Source organism: Strix aluco, chromosome 23 (assembly GCF_031877795.1).
Source record: "Strix aluco isolate bStrAlu1 chromosome 23, bStrAlu1.hap1, whole genome shotgun sequence".
NCBI classification, from domain to species: domain Eukaryota; kingdom Metazoa; phylum Chordata; class Aves; order Strigiformes; family Strigidae; genus Strix; species Strix aluco.
Window position 1 is genome coordinate 1,179,350 of NC_133953.1, and position 17,616 is coordinate 1,196,965.

The following is a 17,616-nucleotide window of genomic DNA, read 5'->3' on the forward strand; positions in this document are numbered from 1 at the left end:
GCGCGGCCCCGCCAGACCGGGGGGCTCCTGCCCTGCAGCCCCGCTCGCCGCCGGGCTGGGGGTGCTGCCCCGCGCCCGGCGCATCCCCGCGCCCGCGCCGCCCCGGCTCCTGCCCCGCCGAAATCCCCCGGTAAAATGAAGAGCGAGAGCGAGCGAGGCGCGGGACCGCCCGGCGGGGAGAGGCGGCGGGTTTCGCTGCCGGCCGCGCCGCCGAGGCGAAGGGCCCGGTGACAGCTGCCCCGGCTCGGCCCCCGCTCGCCGCGGCGCTCGGCCCCCCGGTAACGCCACGAACCGGCCGTGCCGCGGCCGCTCGCCCGCCCCGGCGCTGCCGGCCCAGAGCGGGCGGAGCGGAGCGACGGGCCACGGGGAGCCCCGGCCGCGCCGCCCGCGGGCCCGGCCCCACGCACGGCGGGGCGGGCAGCGCTCTCCCCCCGCGCCGACAGCCCCGACAACCCCCGCCGGCGCCCCGGAGCGGCCCGCGGCGGGGGGGAAGCGCCCGGCGGGGCCGCCCCACGCGCGCCGGGCCCCCTCACCTTGGCCCGGGTCACCAGGTGCGTGGCCAGCTTCACGACGGCGAAGTTGCCCTTCCCGATGGTCCGCTCGATCTCGTAGTAGCCGATGCGGGCCGGCCCGGGGGGCCGCGGGGGCGGCGGGGCCGGGGGCAGCCGCGGGGCCGGAGGGGGCCCCCCCGCGCCGCTCGCCGCCGCCGCTGCAGCCGCCGCCGCCGCCATCTTGTTGCGAGGAGCAAACCCCCCCCCTCGGGGCTGCGGCACCGCGTGAGCTCATCCGCGGGGGGGGCGGGGGGGGGGAAGGGGGGAGGGCGGGCGGCTGCCATGGCAACCCCGGGGAGGGGCGGGGCCAGTGACGCCAGCGCCGCCGGGACGCGCCCGCCATTGGCGGAGGGGCCGGTCGGGGCGCCCCCGCGCGGAGGGCGAAGCCCCGCGGGCCCGAGGGGAGGCGGCCCCGCCCCCGCCATCCCGCGGCCGCGGCGCGGTGACGTCACGGCTCACCGCTGACCTCAGCCTCGCGGCACACACACCACACCCCCCCCCCCGCACCCCGGGAGGTTCGAGGGGGACGGGACAGCCCCCCCCCCGCCCCGGGCCCGCCTCACCTCGCCTCGCCGGCGGGACAATGACGCCGCGGACGTCACGGCCGGGAGAATGACGTCATCGCCGCGGCCGCCGCCGCCGGGCGCCGCCTAGGGGCCAAGCCGGCCGGAGCGCTGGGCGGGACTTCCGTCAGCGCGGCCGGAAGCGCGGCGGGAGGCGAGCGGCGATTGGCGGGCGGCCGCGGGCGGAAGCGGAAGCGGCGGCGGCGCAGGCGCGGTGGGAGCCCGGGCCGAGGGGAGGGAGGCGCCCGCCCGACAGCGCCATGGAGTCGCGGGGGGAGCCGCAGCCGCAGCCGCCGTGAGTGCGCGGGGCCGGGGCCGGGCGCGGCGCGGGGGACCGGCCCAGCCCCGCCCCACGGGGCCGCCGCCATCCCGGCCCGCCGCTCCCGGGGAGGGCGGAGCGGGGAGGCCCGGGCCGCGCCCCGCGGCGGAGCTGGCGCAGGGCTGCGGGGGCCTCCCCCTCCGCCCGATCGCTGGGGCCTGGGCGAGGGGGGAAGGCAGCCGGGCTCCCTCAGGCCGCAGGGAGACCCCACCCGACGCGGCGGCCTCGCCGTGACGGCGGAGCAGGAGGAGGAGCTCCCCCCAGAGCGGGGGCGGTGGCGGGAAGCCGTCCTTATAAACCCTGCCCCTCAGCATCGCCACCTGGGCGCGGGCGGGGCCGCCGGGGGGGCCCAGGTGGGAGCGGGGCCGGGGTGGGCACCTCTCTGACGGGACGGGAGGAGCTGGGCTGCAGCCCGCCGCCCTGATGTCATGGCAGCCCGGGGCTGCGGGAGGAAGGGCTGGGCTCCGCTCTGGCCCCGGGCGGGAGCTGGCAGCCTTGGCCCGCTGGCCGACGGTCTTCCCCGTTCCGATCCTTCGGGATCAATCCTCTGTGATGCACCATCCCCTCGAGCCAGATAATCCACCTGACCGGCGGCGCTCAGACATTATAAGCTGGATATCTCAACGCTAATAGGGGCTAATCCTCAGGCTATTAGCGTTTATTATTATGTTATTAAAGTCTTGCAGAGCTGAGGTGCCCTTCCACAGAACACCCTCTGAAATGCGCTTTTCTTTGTTTTTTATAACGTGGTGTTCACATGCCGAGATAGGTCCAGGTGTGCTTTGCCCTTTGCGAATGTCAGGACGCGCAGCAGTTGCTGGCCAGGCAGAGCCTTTCTTCCCCAGCACCCGCGTGCCGCAAGTGCTGCTGGAATCGGCTCATCTGACGTGTTCTTTCCGCAGGAACAGCATGAGCCGGGGGGACCGAAACCCAGCAGCAGTTCCACACGCCGCTGAGGATATTCAGGGAGATGACAGGTGGATGTCGCAGGTAAGGCCAGGAGGGGCTGTGGTCGTATGAGGTTGAGTCCTCTATACTGGGGGAGCTGCTGGGCGAGTGCTGCAGGGCCCCGACCGGTCATGCCGCTGGCCCTGAGGTCACAACAGCTCCGCTGCCCAAAGCTAGCTGGCTGGCGGTCGGTAGGCGTCTGCCTCGGGATGATGAAGCCCGGCAAAAAGGAGCATCGTTGTGTGACCTGGAGGCTGCCCTGTGCGTTTCAGAAAATCCTCCGGCTGGCCCATCGGCTGGGAGAAGTTGCCAACCCCTTTGTTAAACAAAGCGCAAAGCAGCGCTTTCACACGCGCGCCTGTGCGAGGGAGTGGCAGGGCTACAAACAGCAGAGGTGAAGTGTCTGGAGTGCCCGTCCCCTGCTGCGGCGCTTCCTGCTGGGCAGGGAGCAGTAGCCAGAGGATGCTCGCTGCGGTGACTAACTGCTCATTTCTCTGCTCTGTAATTGTTGAATCTAATGGGCGTCTGGCAGGCTCACAGCTTACATACGTGTAGCGCGTGGGGCAAACGAGCTGCTGCTCTTGCCGCAGCCGAGGTGGTTGCTGGGGTTTGTGCAGTGGGGAGCAGCGTCCAGCGGCTCATGGGTTAAGGCAGAGGAGGGTGTTGGAGGGAATGGCACCGTTCTGTCCCGCAGCAGAGATACCGAGGAGGCACTGTCAGCCGCCAGCCCCCGCTTACCTTGCTGCTTCCTTTTAACAGCACAATAGGTTTGTCCTGGACTGCAAGGACAAGGAGCCCGACGTGCTCTTCGTGGGTGACTCCATGGTGCAGCTGCTGCAGCAGTACGAGGTATTGCTAAGGGCAGGAGGGCGGTGGGGTTGCAGAGAGTGGAGTCTTTCCATCTCTCGTCCAGCAGTTGATGAGCACATGTAACACTGACAGCTTCTTCTGTTCTGATTTGACTGGCATCCCTTCGGGTTTGTCCTGCCCAGCTTCCGTAACATCCCAGTGCTTGTACGGAGCCCTGCCCGATCACCTCTGCCAGCCACCCGCATTCCTCTGAAGCCGTTACCGACTGCCTCCATTTTGACACACGTACACAGCCCCTTGCTAGTTCCCTGAGTCTCAGATTCCAGCTCCGTCGGGGTCTTTGGAGGCATATCTTGCGTGGCCAGAACAGGTTTAACAGCCCCCGGAGTGCTGCTTCTCTCAAAAACCCTGTTGGGGCAAAGAGGAGCTGCGGTGGCAGCTGAGCAGCTTTGTTCTGCACGAGCTGCTTCCGTTTCTTCTAGTTCTGTTACCTGGTGATGAAAGGGGTGTCTTTGGGTCACAGCTCCCTTCTTCAGGAGCCCCGTGCTTAGGGTAGCGGGGGACACAGGGGTCTGCGACCGATCCAGCGCTCTCTGTGGCTGATGGGTTGGGCAAATGGCGGCTCAAGAGCACTTGCCCTTCCTTTGTGCCAGGAGTGCTGGAACATCAGCGACTGCATCTCTTCTGGACCCCTGAGCAAAGCCTCGTCCTGTGTTTAACTGCCCCTTATGGCAGCGTGTTTCCAGAGGCAGCCTTGCGGCTGCTTTCGGGGTCCTTGAAGACGTCGCTGTCTGTGTAGGATCTTCCTGTCACAGTGGGGACGCTGCTCTGAACCGGCCGCTCAATTTCTGATTGCAGATATGGCGAGAGCTCTTCTCACCCCTTCATGCGTTGAATTTTGGGATTGGTGGAGACACCACGGGACACGTTCTATGGAGACTGAAGAACGGTGAACTGGAGAACATTAAACCGAAGGTATAAGCAGAAAACCAAACCAGGCAGCCCTGTGCTGGCTTAGGAGAGGCTTCAGTGCTTGGGCGGTGCAGAACTGAGCCGTTACTCTGCACAGAACTTTTTGTTGGCGCTGTGTTGACATGTATTTGGCTAAACCCGCCGTGTTTGGGAACAGAGCTCTGTCTCCTACGCTGCTGAATACACAAATCGGAGAGTGTCATCCAGAAGTAGAGGCGGCCTTCTAGTCCTAGAGACAGTGTTGATCAGGCCTATGGTTTAGCTTAGCTAGGCGTGGTTTGGAGTGGCAGGGTGTCTCTCAGGCCTGCGATGCAGCCTTGGCCTCTGGAAAGGGGTGGTGAAGGACTGGCTACAGAGTTAGTGGTGGTGTTGGGGGGGTGGTGAAGATCAGCTTTCCGGGCTGCAGTCCTGTCGCCAGCGTCTTCCCTGGAAGGGGGGGCAGCGCAGCACGCTGCTGCGAGGCGGGGCGTACCCCGGGGAGGAGGCAGCGTCACTCCTGTTGGAGCCCAGTATTGAGCAGTTCACAATCTTTCAAGATAAAAAGCGGAGCTGCGAGGTTCTCCCCACCCCTGAGGAGCTGAGGCTATGCTGCCCTCTCGGCCGTGTAGGCTCCTGTGGGTCTGTCGGCTGGGAGGCTCCCAAATGGGCTCAGACGTCTCAGGCTGTCCAGGGAAGCTCCAGTAGTACCAGTTCGTCATCTGTTCTGGGGGCCAGAAGAGGAGCTCGTGCAGTGCTCTACAGGAATCGGCCTGGCTGCCCGCTGAAGCCCTCTCGCAGTCCGAGTTTAGCCTTAAGCCTGACTCTGTAGCTCACTGGTCGCAGATGATGTTTACCCAGGGCTTTCAGGGTCAGCAAGCCTCTCACGGCATGTTCTGCAAAAGCTGCAAACATTTTTTTTCTCCTTGTAGGTCATTGTGGTTTGGGTTGGAACAAATAACCACGAAAACACAGCAGAAGAAGTAGCAGGTGGAATCGAGGCTATCGTGCGCCTGATAAACACCCAGCAGCCACAGGCCAAAGTGATTGTACTGGTACGTCTCCTGCGGCGCTGTGAATGTACCCGGCTCCGAGGAGGCCGGGCTCGCTCTGCACCGGGCCCCCACGGTGCTGGGAGTTATGGGGGCTTACGGGGGAGGGCAGCTGCTGGACTTATCTCCTGCGGCGTGCCTGCCTCCCCTCCTCCGCTTGGCTCTGCACCAGCCGTCCCTGCGGCCCCCCCGGGGCGGGTACAGCCGTTCCCGGTAGCGGTATCGCTGTCCTGCTCAGCAGGGCGGGAGGAGAAGTGAGGGGGGAAAAAAGGTGCCCAGAGCAGAGCAGGGATTGGAAATCCTGGTCCTGGCAGCTTAGCTGGTGCCTCTCTGACCGAGAAGCTGGGCACTGGCATTCAGGACGCTGCTGAAAGCTTCTAGAAAGAGCACAAGTGGATATATTTTTAAATAAAAGAAAAAAGAAAGCAGGAGCCTTGCCGGTTGTGCTTACAGCTCATCTGGCTCCTTCAGCTGCATTTCAAATTAGGTCTGAGTGGACAAAGTCTGGTTCGAGGGACGAGTCGCCCTTGTCGCAGACATCTTAAATCTGGAGAGGCAGCCTGGGGCGGAGGGGAGAGCAGGCCCCGGGATGCCGTCAGAGTCGCGTGAAGCTCTTGTCTTGCTCCTTCCTGTGCCAGGGCCTGCTACCTCGTGGAGAGAAGCCAAACCCGCTGCGGCAGAAGAACGCCAAGGTGAACCATCTGCTAAAAGCCTCGCTCCCCAAACTGCCCAACGTCCAGCTGCTGGACGTGGACGTCGGCTTCGTGCACTCGGACGGCACCATCTCCTACCACGACATGTTCGATTTCCTGCACCTGACGGGAGGGGGCTACGCCAAGATCTGCAAACCCCTCCACGAACTGATCATGCAGCTGCTGGAGGAGACCCCTGAGGAGAAACGAGCTGCCCTGGCCTGAGCAGCTGCCGCCAGCGTGCAGAGCATCACCCAGCCCATCAGATCCGTTCTGTCACTGGCACTACAGAATCCTTCTTTCTTAAAGCACTTTCCATTGTAGAATGTTACCGGCTGTTCGTACCTAGTGTTTGGAGGGGGAAGGCTCATGGTTAACTGGTCTTGTACATACGAGGGCCGGCTTGGTTGGTTTTATTGCAGGAGGAGATTAGCTGCAGAAGAGTTTTACTTTTAAACCATTCCTCATTTAACCCGAGAACAGGACTGTCGCTCTGTGCCCCCCTCACCTCTCGTTGCTCCGTGGTTGTCCTAGACCCCTCGTAGCCCGTCTCTGACGGCCCGCGCACAGCTCCTGCTCGCCAGTCCTGGCTGTGGGGACTGTGCTCTGTGTAGTAGCCTCTGAACAAGAATCACATTCCACTTGCAAAAGCCAGAACAGATGCATTTTTCCAAACTCGGTCCCACCTTTTAACGTTGGTCGGTCGGTTGTTGGTTTTTTTTTTCCCTGGGGGGGTTTGAAGTGACGCGTGTGGCTTCCTCACTCCTCGCCGAAGCGGCGTGAAACTGGAATTCAGAAATGCAAAGAAACAAACGGTTAAGCGACCTCGTGTAACACTCCCGGGTGCTTGTGCTTGTGCTTATTTCACGTGCCTGTAGCCGGGCACCTTCCCCCCACGGGGCACCTTCCTCCCATGTAGCTTTCCCCGGGGGCAGCCTCGTCCCGGTGCTGCCGGCCGTCCTGTTCTCTGCTCCCGTCTCGCCGTGGTGTCGCTGGCTTTTAACAGTTGCTCAGTGTAGGATTTTAATTATCCAGTAAACACCGCGCAAGGCACTCACTTCCTCGCTACTCTAGAGCCGACATTTCATTCCTCCAAGATGCCACAGGGCCCTTTGTAGTGCTGTCCGTTGTGTTTTTTTTTTTAAGTATGACTGTTACATCCTTTTTTCCTAAAGGAAACCCCTATGAGTAGCCCCTGTCCGCAAGGCCTCAATCACTCTGAAGCTTTACAGATTCCAAGGTGTATATTTCTTTATTGCTTCTGTTTTACATGTATAAACATTTTATGTGAGCAACTACAGCCTCTAACAGTAAACACTGAAGCCAAGGTGTAGCTTTTCCTGCCCTGGACGCTGCTCCTCGCCTCGAGCTGAGGGACTGGAGGGGCAGGGCTGTGGCCAGCGGGGATTTTGGTTTGGGTTTTCTGTTACGAGGGCTGGTTGTAGTCTACTAACGATCGTTGGCAAACAGCCTTTCGTTTAAAAGCGAAAGGTTTCTCTTTTTCAGAAAGAAACTGGTTTGGACCCGGAAGGCAGAGCCCTAGATGAATAGCTAACCGTACTCGCAAATCATCTGAAACAAAGCCTGTTCCTCCTCGGCTTACCCGCCGCCGCCGGAGCTCCCGTGGGCCTCGGCGCTTCCTCCCGCGCGCGCAGGGTCCGTGGCCCCGCGTGCTCGTCCCGGCGGGTAAATCGGGGAGGAACGGGTCGCTTTTCAGCGGGCGCTTCCCACCGTGTTCCCAGCGCGGGGCGTCGGGCGTCCGGGTTGCTTGCTGTGCCCCGCTGCAGTGGCGTGCGTAGGCGCTGTACATAGTCTGTCTGCCCTTTCTTACACGGAAGGGTGCTGGTGTTTAACGCAGTCTATAACCTAGCAGTAAGGAACTCGTTAATTGTCCCACTACATTCCCCTCTCCCCGTAGATTTGATCGTAGCAGGATTTCTGCCTGGATTGCATGCGTAGTGTGTGTTTCGTTTCCAGTATATGTGATCTACACACAGATGAAGGAAAGACGAAGCGTTCCGCTTGCGGCAGCAGGAGCGGGACGTGGCGGTAGAGAAGGGACCATGGCCCCGGCCCCGCTGCCCCGACCAGGGCCGGCTCGGCCGCGGGGCTGCGCTGCCCGGCGGGACGGGCTCAGGCGAGGCCGCTCCGCTGCCGACCAGCCGCTCGCCAGGGAAGTTGGGGCAAGGGAGAGTGGAAAACCACAACGCTGCAGTGGAGGATTCCTGGGGAAAGGACTTACCCCCACCCCACGCACCCCTGAGGGAGACGGGGTGAACCGGGCTCGGCTCCCTGTCAGCTTTCCCGGCGCTGGTTGAATCCCCATCGCTGCTTCGCTGTCGCTGCGTTTGGCTCAAGAGCTGCTGACCAGGAACGTGCGCTCCAGCGAAAGGCCCCAGGTCGTCAAGTCAGCAACGGCGGCCGTGAGTCAGCCCCTCTTGGCGGGGGGCCGGGCAGGCCCAGAGCTTTGGCAGGCTCCTGAGCTGCCTGCGACGTGCCTGAGGACGGCTCTGCTTAGGCTCGGCTTGCTAAGGCGCCACGCTCTGCTCGGTCCAGCGCTCGCAGCCCCCCCTCTGCCCCCATAACCGCCGCTGGTACTGCTGGCACCGCGTCAAGAAAGCGAGGATGGCTTCCTCCCCGCTCCGGCTTGAGCTCTGCTTGTCGCTGCTTAGCAGGGACCTGCCCCGCTCCCGCTGCCGGGCTTTGGGGGACCCAGTACCAGCGTCCCCGCGCCCTGTCGCAAGACGGGTGGAGAAGCTGCAGTTCCGGCTCCTGAACGGCCCCTGGGGTTGGGGCTGGGAACCCTGACGTTGTCACGGTGTGAGCTCTGTGGGAGCGTTGCCAGCTTCGTCTTTATCACAGCAGAGAGAGAAACAAAACAAAAGATGTGAAAGGACAGAAAGTCGCTGGTAACCTGCCGGGGTGGCAGGATGGGAGCTGGGAGGAGGAAAGCCCGCACCAGTGTGAAACGAGGCCGCAGGCTCCCTCGGCGCTGCCCTCCCTGCCCGCTGCCCGCCGCCCACTCTGGACCTCCCCCGGGACAAAACCGTTGTGATTCCGCTTTGGCCAAAACGCAGCGTCGGCTGGTAGCGCTCGCTCTGTTCGTGCGTATTTCGATATAAATGTCAATGTTTCACCCCACCGTGTTGCAGCGTGTCTTTCCCACCGTGTTGCCCGCGTCTCCCCTCCCCGCCCGCTGTGGCTGACTCGTCCCGTTTCGTCTCCGCGGGGGCCGGGGGGGCAGCTGGGGGGTGCTGCCTGCGCTCACGGCCTGCCCTCCCAGGGGGCCGGCCCCTGGCTCCCCGTTTCACCCCCCTCCTGTTCCCCCGCTCCCCGGGGGCTGCTTTTTGCTTGGTTTCCCGCTCCTTGCGCCGTGCAGAGCGTAGGCCCCGTGCCTGAAGCCGCGAGGGCGGTTCTGCGCGAGGGGGCACTGTGGGCCTCGACGGGACCCCCGCCGGCGTTCGATTAGTCAGCGATTGATGTTTAACATCCCCGAAATGAACGGGGACTGCGCGTCGCCACGCGGCTCGCGGTCACCCGGCGGAGGCGATGCTACTCCAGCCTGGAAACAACGTCCAGACTGTCTGAAAAGTGCTTTGGGCTCCTCGCTGGGGGACCCACAGAAATAAAGTGCACAATCGCAGCAGCACTCTTGTCTCTTGACGTTTGTCCCGCAGAGAACGGAGGGAAACTGGCAGCAGAGGCCTCGGTTCAAGCCTAGAAAAGGGCTTTCTGTGAGATGACGCGGGGCTGAGCTGCTTCAGCGGGGGTTTTAAACCCCAAAAACCCCAATCACGCACACAGAAAATGTGGTCGGGTGGCTGCAATGCGCCGAGGGAGAGGCCTGTAAGCGGGGAGCTCGGCCGCACTCGGGCCAGGGGGTGTTTGAGGGAGACTCACGCTGAGACGCTGCGCAGCATCGCTGCCGCTTCCCCCGTGAGCGGAGCCGGGGAAACTTCCAGTGACTCCAAGGTCGGGTGCTGACGGGTGGTGAGAAGGGCGGGGGGGCTGCGGGAGCCCCCACGCACAAATCCAGAGCACCAGACCTTTGCCCGGCACCGACTTCGGCCACGTCCCCACATGTGAGGATGCGGGTGGAGGCCGGGCTGGGCCGGGGGCTCAGCGGGCGGGACGGGCCCTTGTCCCTGTCAGAGGGGCTCTGGCAGCCTCTGTGCGATCTTGGGGGTCGCTCAGGATGGAGGGGCGCTGTGCCTGCCTGGCCCCTGGGGCTGGGCACTGCCCTGCGGGGGGGCTCCCCTATAGGGTCCCATCCGGGGCAGGAGCTCCCCTATAGAGCAAGGGCTCCCCTATAGGGTCCCATACAGGGCAGGGGATCCCCTATAGGTCCTGTATGGGGCAGGAGCTCCCTTCTGGAGCAAGTGCTTCCCCTCCGGGGTCCCGTCTGGGGCAGGGGTGCCCACGGCGCGGGGGGTTCCCCGTCGGGCCGAGGTTCTGCTCGGGGCCGCTCCCCCCGTCCCGTCCCGCCCCGCCGCCGCGTCACTTCCCCGGCCGGGCCCTTTAACGTGTGACGGCCCGTGACGTCACCGCCGGCCCGTGTTTACAGCGGCCAGCGGAGCGGGGACGTGCAGAGCACCGGCACCGGGCACCGGGCACCGGGCACCGGGCACCGGCACCGGGCACCGACAGCGGCACCGACAGCGGCAGCTCCGCCGGGATCCAGCCCCGGGCAGCGCCGGCGCAGCCCGGCCATGGGGCAGGGTGCCCGGGCGCGCCCCGGCTGACCGCCCCGTCCCGTCCCGTCCCGCCCCGGCGGACCTTGGCCGGCCGGGGCGCGGCCGGGGATGCTGGCGGGATGCCGGGCACCGGGGCGGCCGCGCTGGCCTGGGCGCTGCTGGCCTGGGCGCTGCTGGCCCCGCCGCCCAGCCTGCCCCTGCCCCAGCCCCGCCGGCCGCGGCGGGTGGCCGAGACGGAGGCCGCCTTCAACACCACCTACGCCGACTGGGTGGACGCCGACCTGCTCAACATCTACGCCTTCAACCACAGCGTCCGGAGGAACCGGGTGAGCCGGCGGGGCGGCCAACCGCGGCCCGGCCTCCTCCCTCCCGGGGCGCACGGCGGGGCCGGCGGGACCCCCCGCGCCATCCCCGCGCCCGGGACGCGTCCTCGTGCCACGAGGGCCGAGCAAAGTCCGGGTGCCGGGGCCCGGCCGACGCCTCGCCTTCCCGCTCTCCCGCAGACGGAGGGCGTGCGCGTCTCGGTGAACGTCCTCTCCGACCACAAGGACTTGCCCGTCCTCTTCGTGGTGAGGCAGAAGGAGGCGGTGGTCTCCTTCCAGGTGCCGCTCATCCTGCGGGGACTGTGAGTGGCGGGGGCGCGGGGGGGCCGGGGGGGCGCGGGCGGCGGCGGGGCGGCACGGCCCAGCTCGGCGGGCGCTCTGCCTGCCCAGGTACCAGCGCAAGTACGCGTACCAGGAGGTGAGCCGCACGCTCTGCCAGCCCCAGACCAAGGCCGAGGTGGAGACCCAGCACTTCTACGTCGACGTCTCCACGCTCTCCCTCAACGCTTCCTACCAGCTCCGGGTCACCCGCGTGGAGAACTTCGTGCTGCGGTGAGGGGACCCCCGCGCCCCGGACAGCCCCCCCGACCCACCCGCGGCCCCCCGGGGCTGCCGGCTGGAACTGGGGGTCCCCCCGCCAGCGTCATCCTTCCCACGCTCTCTGCAGGACGAATGAAAGGTTCAGCTTCAATGCCACGGCCGCGCAGCCGCAGGTGAGGAGGAGCCAGCCCGGCGCAGCGCAGAAGAGGGTCTACACCTTGGGGGGAGCGCGGCCGCCATGGCACTGATGGGCCCTTTCCCCCCCCCCGCCCCAGTATTTCAAGTATGAGTTCCCCGAGGGAGTGGACTCGGTGATCGTGAAGGTGACCTCGGCCATGGCCTTCCCCTGCTCCGTCATCTCCATCCAGGACATCCTGGTAGGTTTGGGGGGGGCTCCCGCCCAGGCGACACACGACGCCCGGGGGGGTGACAGCTCCTCCGCCCCCGCAGTGCCCCGTCTATGACCTGGACAACAACGTGGCCTTCATCGGGATGTACCAGACCATGACGAAGAAGGCGGCCATCACGGTGCAGGTGGGCGCGGGGCCGTGCCCTTCCCGGCAGAGCTTGGGGCATTATCGCTCCGGGGCAGCCCCTGGCCCCCCCTGGGGAGCCCCGGCGGCGGGTTGCGGTGTGGGCCCCCCCAGGTGGGCTCCGCTGACCCCCGTCTCTGACCCCGCTGGGAACGGTGGCTGCAGAAGAAGGATTTCCCCAGCAACAGCTTCTACGTGGTGGTGGTGGTGAAGACGGAGGATGAGGCGTGCGGGGGGGCCCTGCCCTACTACCCCCTCTCCAAAAATGCCTCCCCAGGTACGCGGGGGGGGCTGGGGGCAGGGTGGGGAGCAGCACCCGCAGTGGCTGAGACCCCCGCCCGTGCCTTCTTCCAGATGAGCCCGTGGATCAGCACAACCGGCAGAAGATGCTGGAGGTGATGGTGTCGCCCGCCATAACCTGTGAGTCTGGGGGGGGTTCTTCGGAGCCGGGGGTCTGGGCGCCGCAGGGACCCCCGTGGCAGGTCCCCCGGGCTGCCGCTGCCCCTGAGGGCTTTTGTCCCGGCTCTGCGCAGCGGAGGCCTACGTCAGCAGCGTGCTCTTCTGCCTGGGCATCTTCCTCTCCTTCTACGTCCTCACGCTGCTCATCGCCTGCTGGGAGAGCTGCCGGTGAGTTCCCGGGCGCCGCCGCCCCCCAGCGCTGAGCCCACGGGGACCGTCCGTGGCCGTGGGGCCCACAGGCCTGGCTCAGTGGCACGGCCCGGCCTGGCTCACGCCGCTCCCCTCGCAGGCAGCAGAAGAGGAAGGGGCTCCTGGCAGCCATGGACTCGCCCAGCCTGGACACGGGTGAGGGGCCGCAGGCAGCAGCCAGCGGCAGCGGCACAGGGCGGGGGTTTGCCTGCGGGATCCCCACGGGTTTTGCCCCCTTGGGCCCGTGGCAAAGCCCTCGGTTCGGCAGGAGCTCCCCGCTGTCCCCCGCTTGTCCCCCTGGGGACGAATCCTGGTGTCGGGGGGACAGGGAGGTCTTGGGGCACCGCTCTGGGGCTGGCCGGGCTGCGCTGGGGCTCGTCCCTCTCACCAACTCTCTTTATTTCCGCGGCTTTCCGGGGACTCCCAGCATCTCTACTGGGTAGGTGCCACCATCCGCTCTGCCCTTGGCTGCCAGCCCGCTCTGTGCCTAACGGCCGGGTGGCCCCGGGTGGCCGCCGGGGCCTGATGGGGACCCTCCTGTCTCGCAGGGCACGCCCGCAGCATCCCCGACTCCTTCCTGGGCCATACCCCCTACGACAGCTACGGTTACGGCTCCTTCGGTGAGTGCCACGCGCCGTCCCTCGCCGTCCTGCCTGTCGGCAGGCGGCCATGCCCACCCCGTCTGGCCGTCCCGGCAGGGAACGGCTCCTCCGGCAGCACCGAGGGCGTCACCGACAGCCTGGGCTCGGCAGAAGTCCCCTACAGCTACGTGGGTGAGTGCCGGGGCAGCGGCGCGGTGGCTAGCATGGCCGCAGCCCCGCAGAGCCGCGTGCCCGCGCTGCCCCCACCGCGCTGCGCTGCCGGCAGCGTCCCGGCTCTGCCCCTCTCCACCTCCCGGGAAGGGTCCCAGGGCCACCAGCCCCTCCGTGCAGGCCGCAGCGGGGCCTCTGTCGGCACTGGCGGGACGGACACGTGCCGGGGAAGCCCCCGGGCTCGGCCCCGCTCCTGCTCCAGTAACTCTCGCTTTCCTTTGAAGGGCAGGAGCAGTTCAAGCGGCGCACGCCGTCCGCCCCGACGAGGCCGCTGAGCATTGCCATGGGTAGATGCTGGTACCGGGCGGGGACGGGCCAATCATGCCAAAATCTGCCCTGCCCCAAGCTCGCGCCCGGGGCGCCGAGCACCTCAGGTCCCGCTCTGCTCCCCGCAGCGAGGGCAGCCCCCGGCAGCCCCCTCCCGCGGGCAGGGCAGCGCCCCAGGGGCGGTGGGGCGGGGGGACGACATCGTCCTCCTGACCCCCCCGCTGTCCCCAGCCCGGCCGAGTGCCGCGGGTCAAGGGCACGGGGCGACGCCGGCACAACCCGTGTGTGTCCCCCGGGCAGGGGCAGCGCTGGGGGTGCGCAGAGCTCCTGCGAGTTGGCGAGGAGGCGGCCGCGTGGTTAATTGGGGGCGATTAGGGGTGGGGGGCTCAGCCAGGGGTCTCAGCTCATGGCCCGGCTCGGCCGCAGGGGAGCGGTCGCTGGAGAACGTGGCCGGCCGGCCCCGCCTGGACTCGCTCAGCTCCGTCGAGGAGGACGACTACGACACGTTGGCCGACATCGACTATGACAAGAACGTCATCCGCACCAAGGTGCGTGTCCCCCCCGCGTCCCCACGCCCCGCCGGCGGCTCCCCGCCGCCCGGGCCGAGCCCCTCCGCCTGCCTCTCCTTCCAGCAATACCTCTGCGTCGCCGACCTGGCCCGCAAGGACAAGCGAGTGCTGCGGAAGAAGTACCAGATCTACTTCTGGTGAGCGGGGGGCAGCGGGGCTGGGGGGCAGCGGGCAGCGCCGCGGGGCGGGCGCGGGGCCCCCCTGACCCCCCCGGCCTCTCCCAGGAACATCGCCACCATCGCCGTCTTCTATGCCCTCCCCGTCATCCAGCTCGTCATCACCTACCAGACGGTGAGTGGGGCAGCAGCTGGGGCTCGGGGGGGGGGTCGCACTCCCCCGGGACACTTCGGGGACGTCCCCGGGTGCCCCCGCGTGCGGCGCCGCCCACTCTGACCGCACCCACGTGCAGGTGGTGAACGTCACCGGCAACCAGGACATCTGCTACTACAACTTTCTGTGCGCCCACCCGCTGGGGAACCTCAGGTGGGCCCAGGGGGGACGTGGGGGGTGGCTGGGGGTCCCTGGTGAGGGATGGGGTGGGATGGCATGGGATGGGGTGGGGTGGGGTGGGGGGGCACAGCACCCACCTCTGGCCTGTCCCCTCGCAGCGCCTTCAACAACATCCTCAGCAACCTGGGCTACGTCCTGCTGGGGCTGCTCTTCCTCCTCATCATCCTGCAGCGGGAGATCAACTACAACCGGGCGCTGCTGCGTAACGACGCTCGCGCCCTGGTAAGGGTCCGGGTGGGTGTCGCGTGCCGGGGGGGGCCTGTGCCGCCCAGGCTCCCCACTTCCCCTCCCTGCCCCCCCAGGAGTGCGGCATCCCTAAGCACTTCGGGCTCTTCTACGCCATGGGCACCGCCCTGATGATGGAGGGGCTGCTCAGCGCCTGCTACCACGTCTGCCCCAACTACACCAACTTCCAGTTCGGTGAGCAGCTCCCCCAGCCCCGCACCGCCCGCGCTGGAGCTGCCTCCACCGCGCTGACTGCTGCCCACCCCCCCAGACACCTCCTTCATGTACATGATCGCGGGGCTCTGCATGCTGAAGCTCTACCAGAAGCGTCACCCGGACATCAACGCCAGCGCCTACAGCGCCTACGCCTGCCTGGCCCTCGTCATCTTCTTCTCCGTCGTCGGCGTGGTGAGTACGGTGGGTACCGGTGGTGGGGAGGGGGAGGCACAGCCGGTGGCCCCCGCTGCCCGCCGCTCCGCTGGCCCTGCAGGTCTTCGGCAAGGGCAATACGGCCTTCTGGATCGTCTTCTCCGTCATCCACATCGTGGCCACGCTGCTGCTGAGCACTCAGCTCTACTACATGGGGCGCTGGAAGCTGGGTGAGGGGGGGCCCCGCCGCCAGCGGGGCCGGGGGGGGCCCCACCGCAGCGCGGCAGCCCCCCTGCACGACCTCTCTCCTCTCCTCTCCTCTCCCCGCAGACTCGGGCATCCTGCGCAGGATCCTGCACGTGCTGTACACGGACTGCGTCCACCAGTGCAGCGGGCCCATGTACGTGGTGAGTGCCGGCACCGCGGCACCGGGGTCCCTGGCTCTGCCGAGACCCCATCGGGCAGCGCCGGCCCCCCCCGCCCCTCACAGCCCCCCCTCGCCCTCGGCAGGACCGAATGGTGCTCCTGGTCATGGGAAACATCATCAACTGGTCGCTGTAAGTGCGGAGCCGGGCAGACGCCAGACCCGGCAGCGTGGTCCCCCCCCGCCGCCTGCGCTGCCCTCCGCCGGGCTGGGCTGAGGACGGCCAGCTCGTGACGGCTGTGAGCCGAGCACCACGGGCCCCCCTCCCCATCACCATGGCAGCCCCATGTGCTGCCCGGCCTCCCCGGGGCTGCTGGCGTGGCTTGAAGGCAGCAGCAGGCGGGTGGGGGGGTCCCCCTGGCTGGCGCTGACCCTGCTGCCTCCCCAGCGCTGCCTACGGCCTCATCGTGCGCCCCAATGACTTCGCTTCCTACCTGCTGGCCATCGGCATCTGCAACCTCCTGCTCTACTTCGCCTTCTACATCATCATGAAGGTGGGAGGCCCCGGCCCGGTGGTGCGGGGAGGGCGGGGCAGGGCAGGGCAGGGACGGGCAGCCCTGCCGGCTCCTGCCTGCACCTTGACCCCGGCCTCTCCCGCAGCTGCGCAGCGGCGAGCGCATCAAGCTCATCCCCTTGCTCTGCATCGTCGGCACCTCGGTGGTCTGGGGCTTCGCCCTCTTCTTCTTCTTCCAGGGGCTCAGCACGTGGCAGGTGAGCGGGAGGGCGGCGCGGTGTGGGGTGGTGCGGTGTGGCACGGTGGGGCGGCTGCGGTGACGCCTGGCCCTGTCCCCCGCAGAAAACGCCGGCCGAGTCCCGGGAGCACAACCGCGACTGCATCCTGCTCGACTTCTTTGACGACCACGACATCTGGCACTTCCTCTCCTCCATCGCCATGTTCGGCTCCTTCCTGGTAGGTGCTGGCGGCCCCAGCGCGGTGCCACGGCCCCGGGCGCCCCGGCTGAGCGCAGCCCCGCTCCCCTCGCCCCCAGGTGCTGCTGACGCTGGACGACGACCTGGACTGCGTCCAGCGGGACAAGATCTACGTCTTCTAGGGCCCCGTGGGCGCCCGCTGCCCTGGGCCCGTGCCAAACGTCCGGGGGGGGGCCCCACCGCCACGGCCCGTGCCCCTGGGGAGGGATGCCCGTGCTGGGGGTCCCGCCAGCCACTCCGTCCCCCTCCTCACGCCACCCGGGGGTCCCGGGGTGCCTCCTACCCCTCAGCCGGGTCACTCCCCGGCGCCGCGTGCCCATCCCCGGGCTCATCATAGCCAAAAATGGGGCGGGGGGGGGCCGCCGGGTGACCCGTCCTCGGTGGCAAGTGACACTGGAAGAAGTGCCGCTGCCGCCCCGTGTGCGGGGGGGCCGGGGCGAGCACCGTGCCAGCAGCCCCGCGGCCCCCCCAGCGCGGGGGTGTGGGTCCCTCCTCAGTGCCTGAGTCGGGTGGGTGGGAGGGGGGTGCGTCACGGCGGTGGTGGTGGCAGGGGGGGCCCTGCTCGCGTCTCCTTCGGCATCCCGGGGGCGGTGGGCCGCTGCGTGCCCCCCGCCACCGCTCCCTGCCGAGGCTGCCGCGTGCTCTCCGCGCGTGGGTCGGCTGGGAAGGGACTCGCATTAAATAAGTGTCTGCACTTTGCCCGCGCCTGCCGCCTCCTGCCTGGGCCGGGGTGGGTCGGGGGGGTCCCGGGGGGGCAGCGGGCTCTGCCGGGTGTCAGCCACGCTCTGCTGCGGCGACAGCTTCTCTGTCCCACTGGGGCTTTGGGGGGAGAAGATGCCCCGGAGGCTGCTGTGGGGCGCGGGGGGGGCTGGTGTGTGGGACGGGGGGG

The 17,616-nt window shown here is 67.2% G+C and overlaps 3 protein-coding genes across 14 annotated transcripts in view; 2 read left to right on the top strand and 1 right to left on the bottom strand.

Moving 5' to 3' along the window:
• Positions 1-691, bottom strand: part of SIK3 (SIK family kinase 3) — an 84,104-nt gene extending 83,413 nt beyond the window's left edge. For 2 of the 4 annotated variants that reach the window (XM_074848886.1, XM_074848885.1), the window contains exon 1: positions 534-691. The gene's annotated coding sequence lies outside the window, so the exon portion shown is untranslated. The remainder of the gene's footprint in view (positions 1-533) is intronic. The other 2 variants (XM_074848884.1, XM_074848883.1) reach the window with 2 other exon arrangements.
• Positions 692-1,299: 608 nt separating this feature from the next.
• PAFAH1B2 (platelet activating factor acetylhydrolase 1b catalytic subunit 2) lies at positions 1,300-9,024 on the top strand. 2 transcript variants are annotated; one of them, XM_074848702.1, is made up of 6 exons: positions 1,300-1,409; positions 2,336-2,423; positions 3,141-3,230; positions 4,050-4,166; positions 5,072-5,194; positions 5,830-9,024. In XM_074848702.1, the coding sequence occupies exons 1-6, from the start codon at positions 1,375-1,377 to the stop codon at positions 6,106-6,108; spliced, it is 732 nt and encodes a 243-aa protein (XP_074704803.1). In that variant the 5' UTR covers positions 1,300-1,374; the 3' UTR covers positions 6,109-9,024. The 2 variants fall into 2 exon arrangements, with proteins under 2 accessions (XP_074704803.1, XP_074704804.1); XM_074848703.1 differs by lacking the exon at positions 1,300-1,409 and adding an exon at positions 1,768-1,786.
• Positions 9,025-10,575: 1,551 nt separating this feature from the next.
• On the top strand, positions 10,576-17,426 carry SIDT2 (SID1 transmembrane family member 2). 8 transcript variants are annotated; one of them, XM_074848732.1, is made up of 28 exons: positions 10,581-10,903; positions 11,081-11,202; positions 11,291-11,452; positions 11,568-11,613; positions 11,716-11,817; positions 11,891-11,974; positions 12,139-12,250; positions 12,328-12,393; positions 12,507-12,600; positions 12,722-12,777; positions 13,049-13,060; positions 13,170-13,241; positions 13,320-13,394; positions 13,658-13,720; positions 14,127-14,248; positions 14,333-14,406; positions 14,494-14,560; positions 14,679-14,752; positions 14,878-15,001; positions 15,082-15,199; positions 15,276-15,412; positions 15,495-15,603; positions 15,704-15,780; positions 15,884-15,930; positions 16,186-16,291; positions 16,398-16,508; positions 16,594-16,707; positions 16,787-17,426. In XM_074848732.1, the coding sequence occupies exons 1-28, from the start codon at positions 10,697-10,699 to the stop codon at positions 16,847-16,849; spliced, it is 2,616 nt and encodes an 871-aa protein (XP_074704833.1). In that variant the 5' UTR covers positions 10,581-10,696; the 3' UTR covers positions 16,850-17,426. The 8 variants fall into 8 exon arrangements, 7 of the variants coding, with proteins under 7 accessions (XP_074704830.1, XP_074704832.1, XP_074704831.1 ...); XM_074848729.1 differs by having other exon boundaries at positions 10,579-10,903; positions 13,170-13,394; XM_074848733.1 differs by lacking the exon at positions 13,049-13,060.
• Positions 17,427-17,616: the final 190 nt, after the last annotated feature.

Coding starts and splice junctions, on each gene's coding strand:
- PAFAH1B2 (XM_074848702.1), top strand. CDS start 1,375: ATGGAGTCGCGGGGGGAGCCGCAGCCGCAGCCGCC. Junction 2,424..3,140: donor ATGACAGGTGGATGTCGCAG/GTAAGGCCAGGA, acceptor TCCTTTTAACAG/CACAATAGGTTTGTCCTGGA. Junction 4,167..5,071: donor TGGAGAACATTAAACCGAAG/GTATAAGCAGAA, acceptor TTCTCCTTGTAG/GTCATTGTGGTTTGGGTTGG.
- SIDT2 (XM_074848729.1), top strand. CDS start 10,697: ATGCCGGGCACCGGGGCGGCCGCGCTGGCCTGGGCGCTGCTGGCCTGG. Junction 12,394..12,506: donor GGTGTCGCCCGCCATAACCT/GTGAGTCTGGGG, acceptor GGCTCTGCGCAG/CGGAGGCCTACGTCAGCAGC. Junction 14,249..14,332: donor AGAACGTCATCCGCACCAAG/GTGCGTGTCCCC, acceptor CTCTCCTTCCAG/CAATACCTCTGCGTCGCCGA.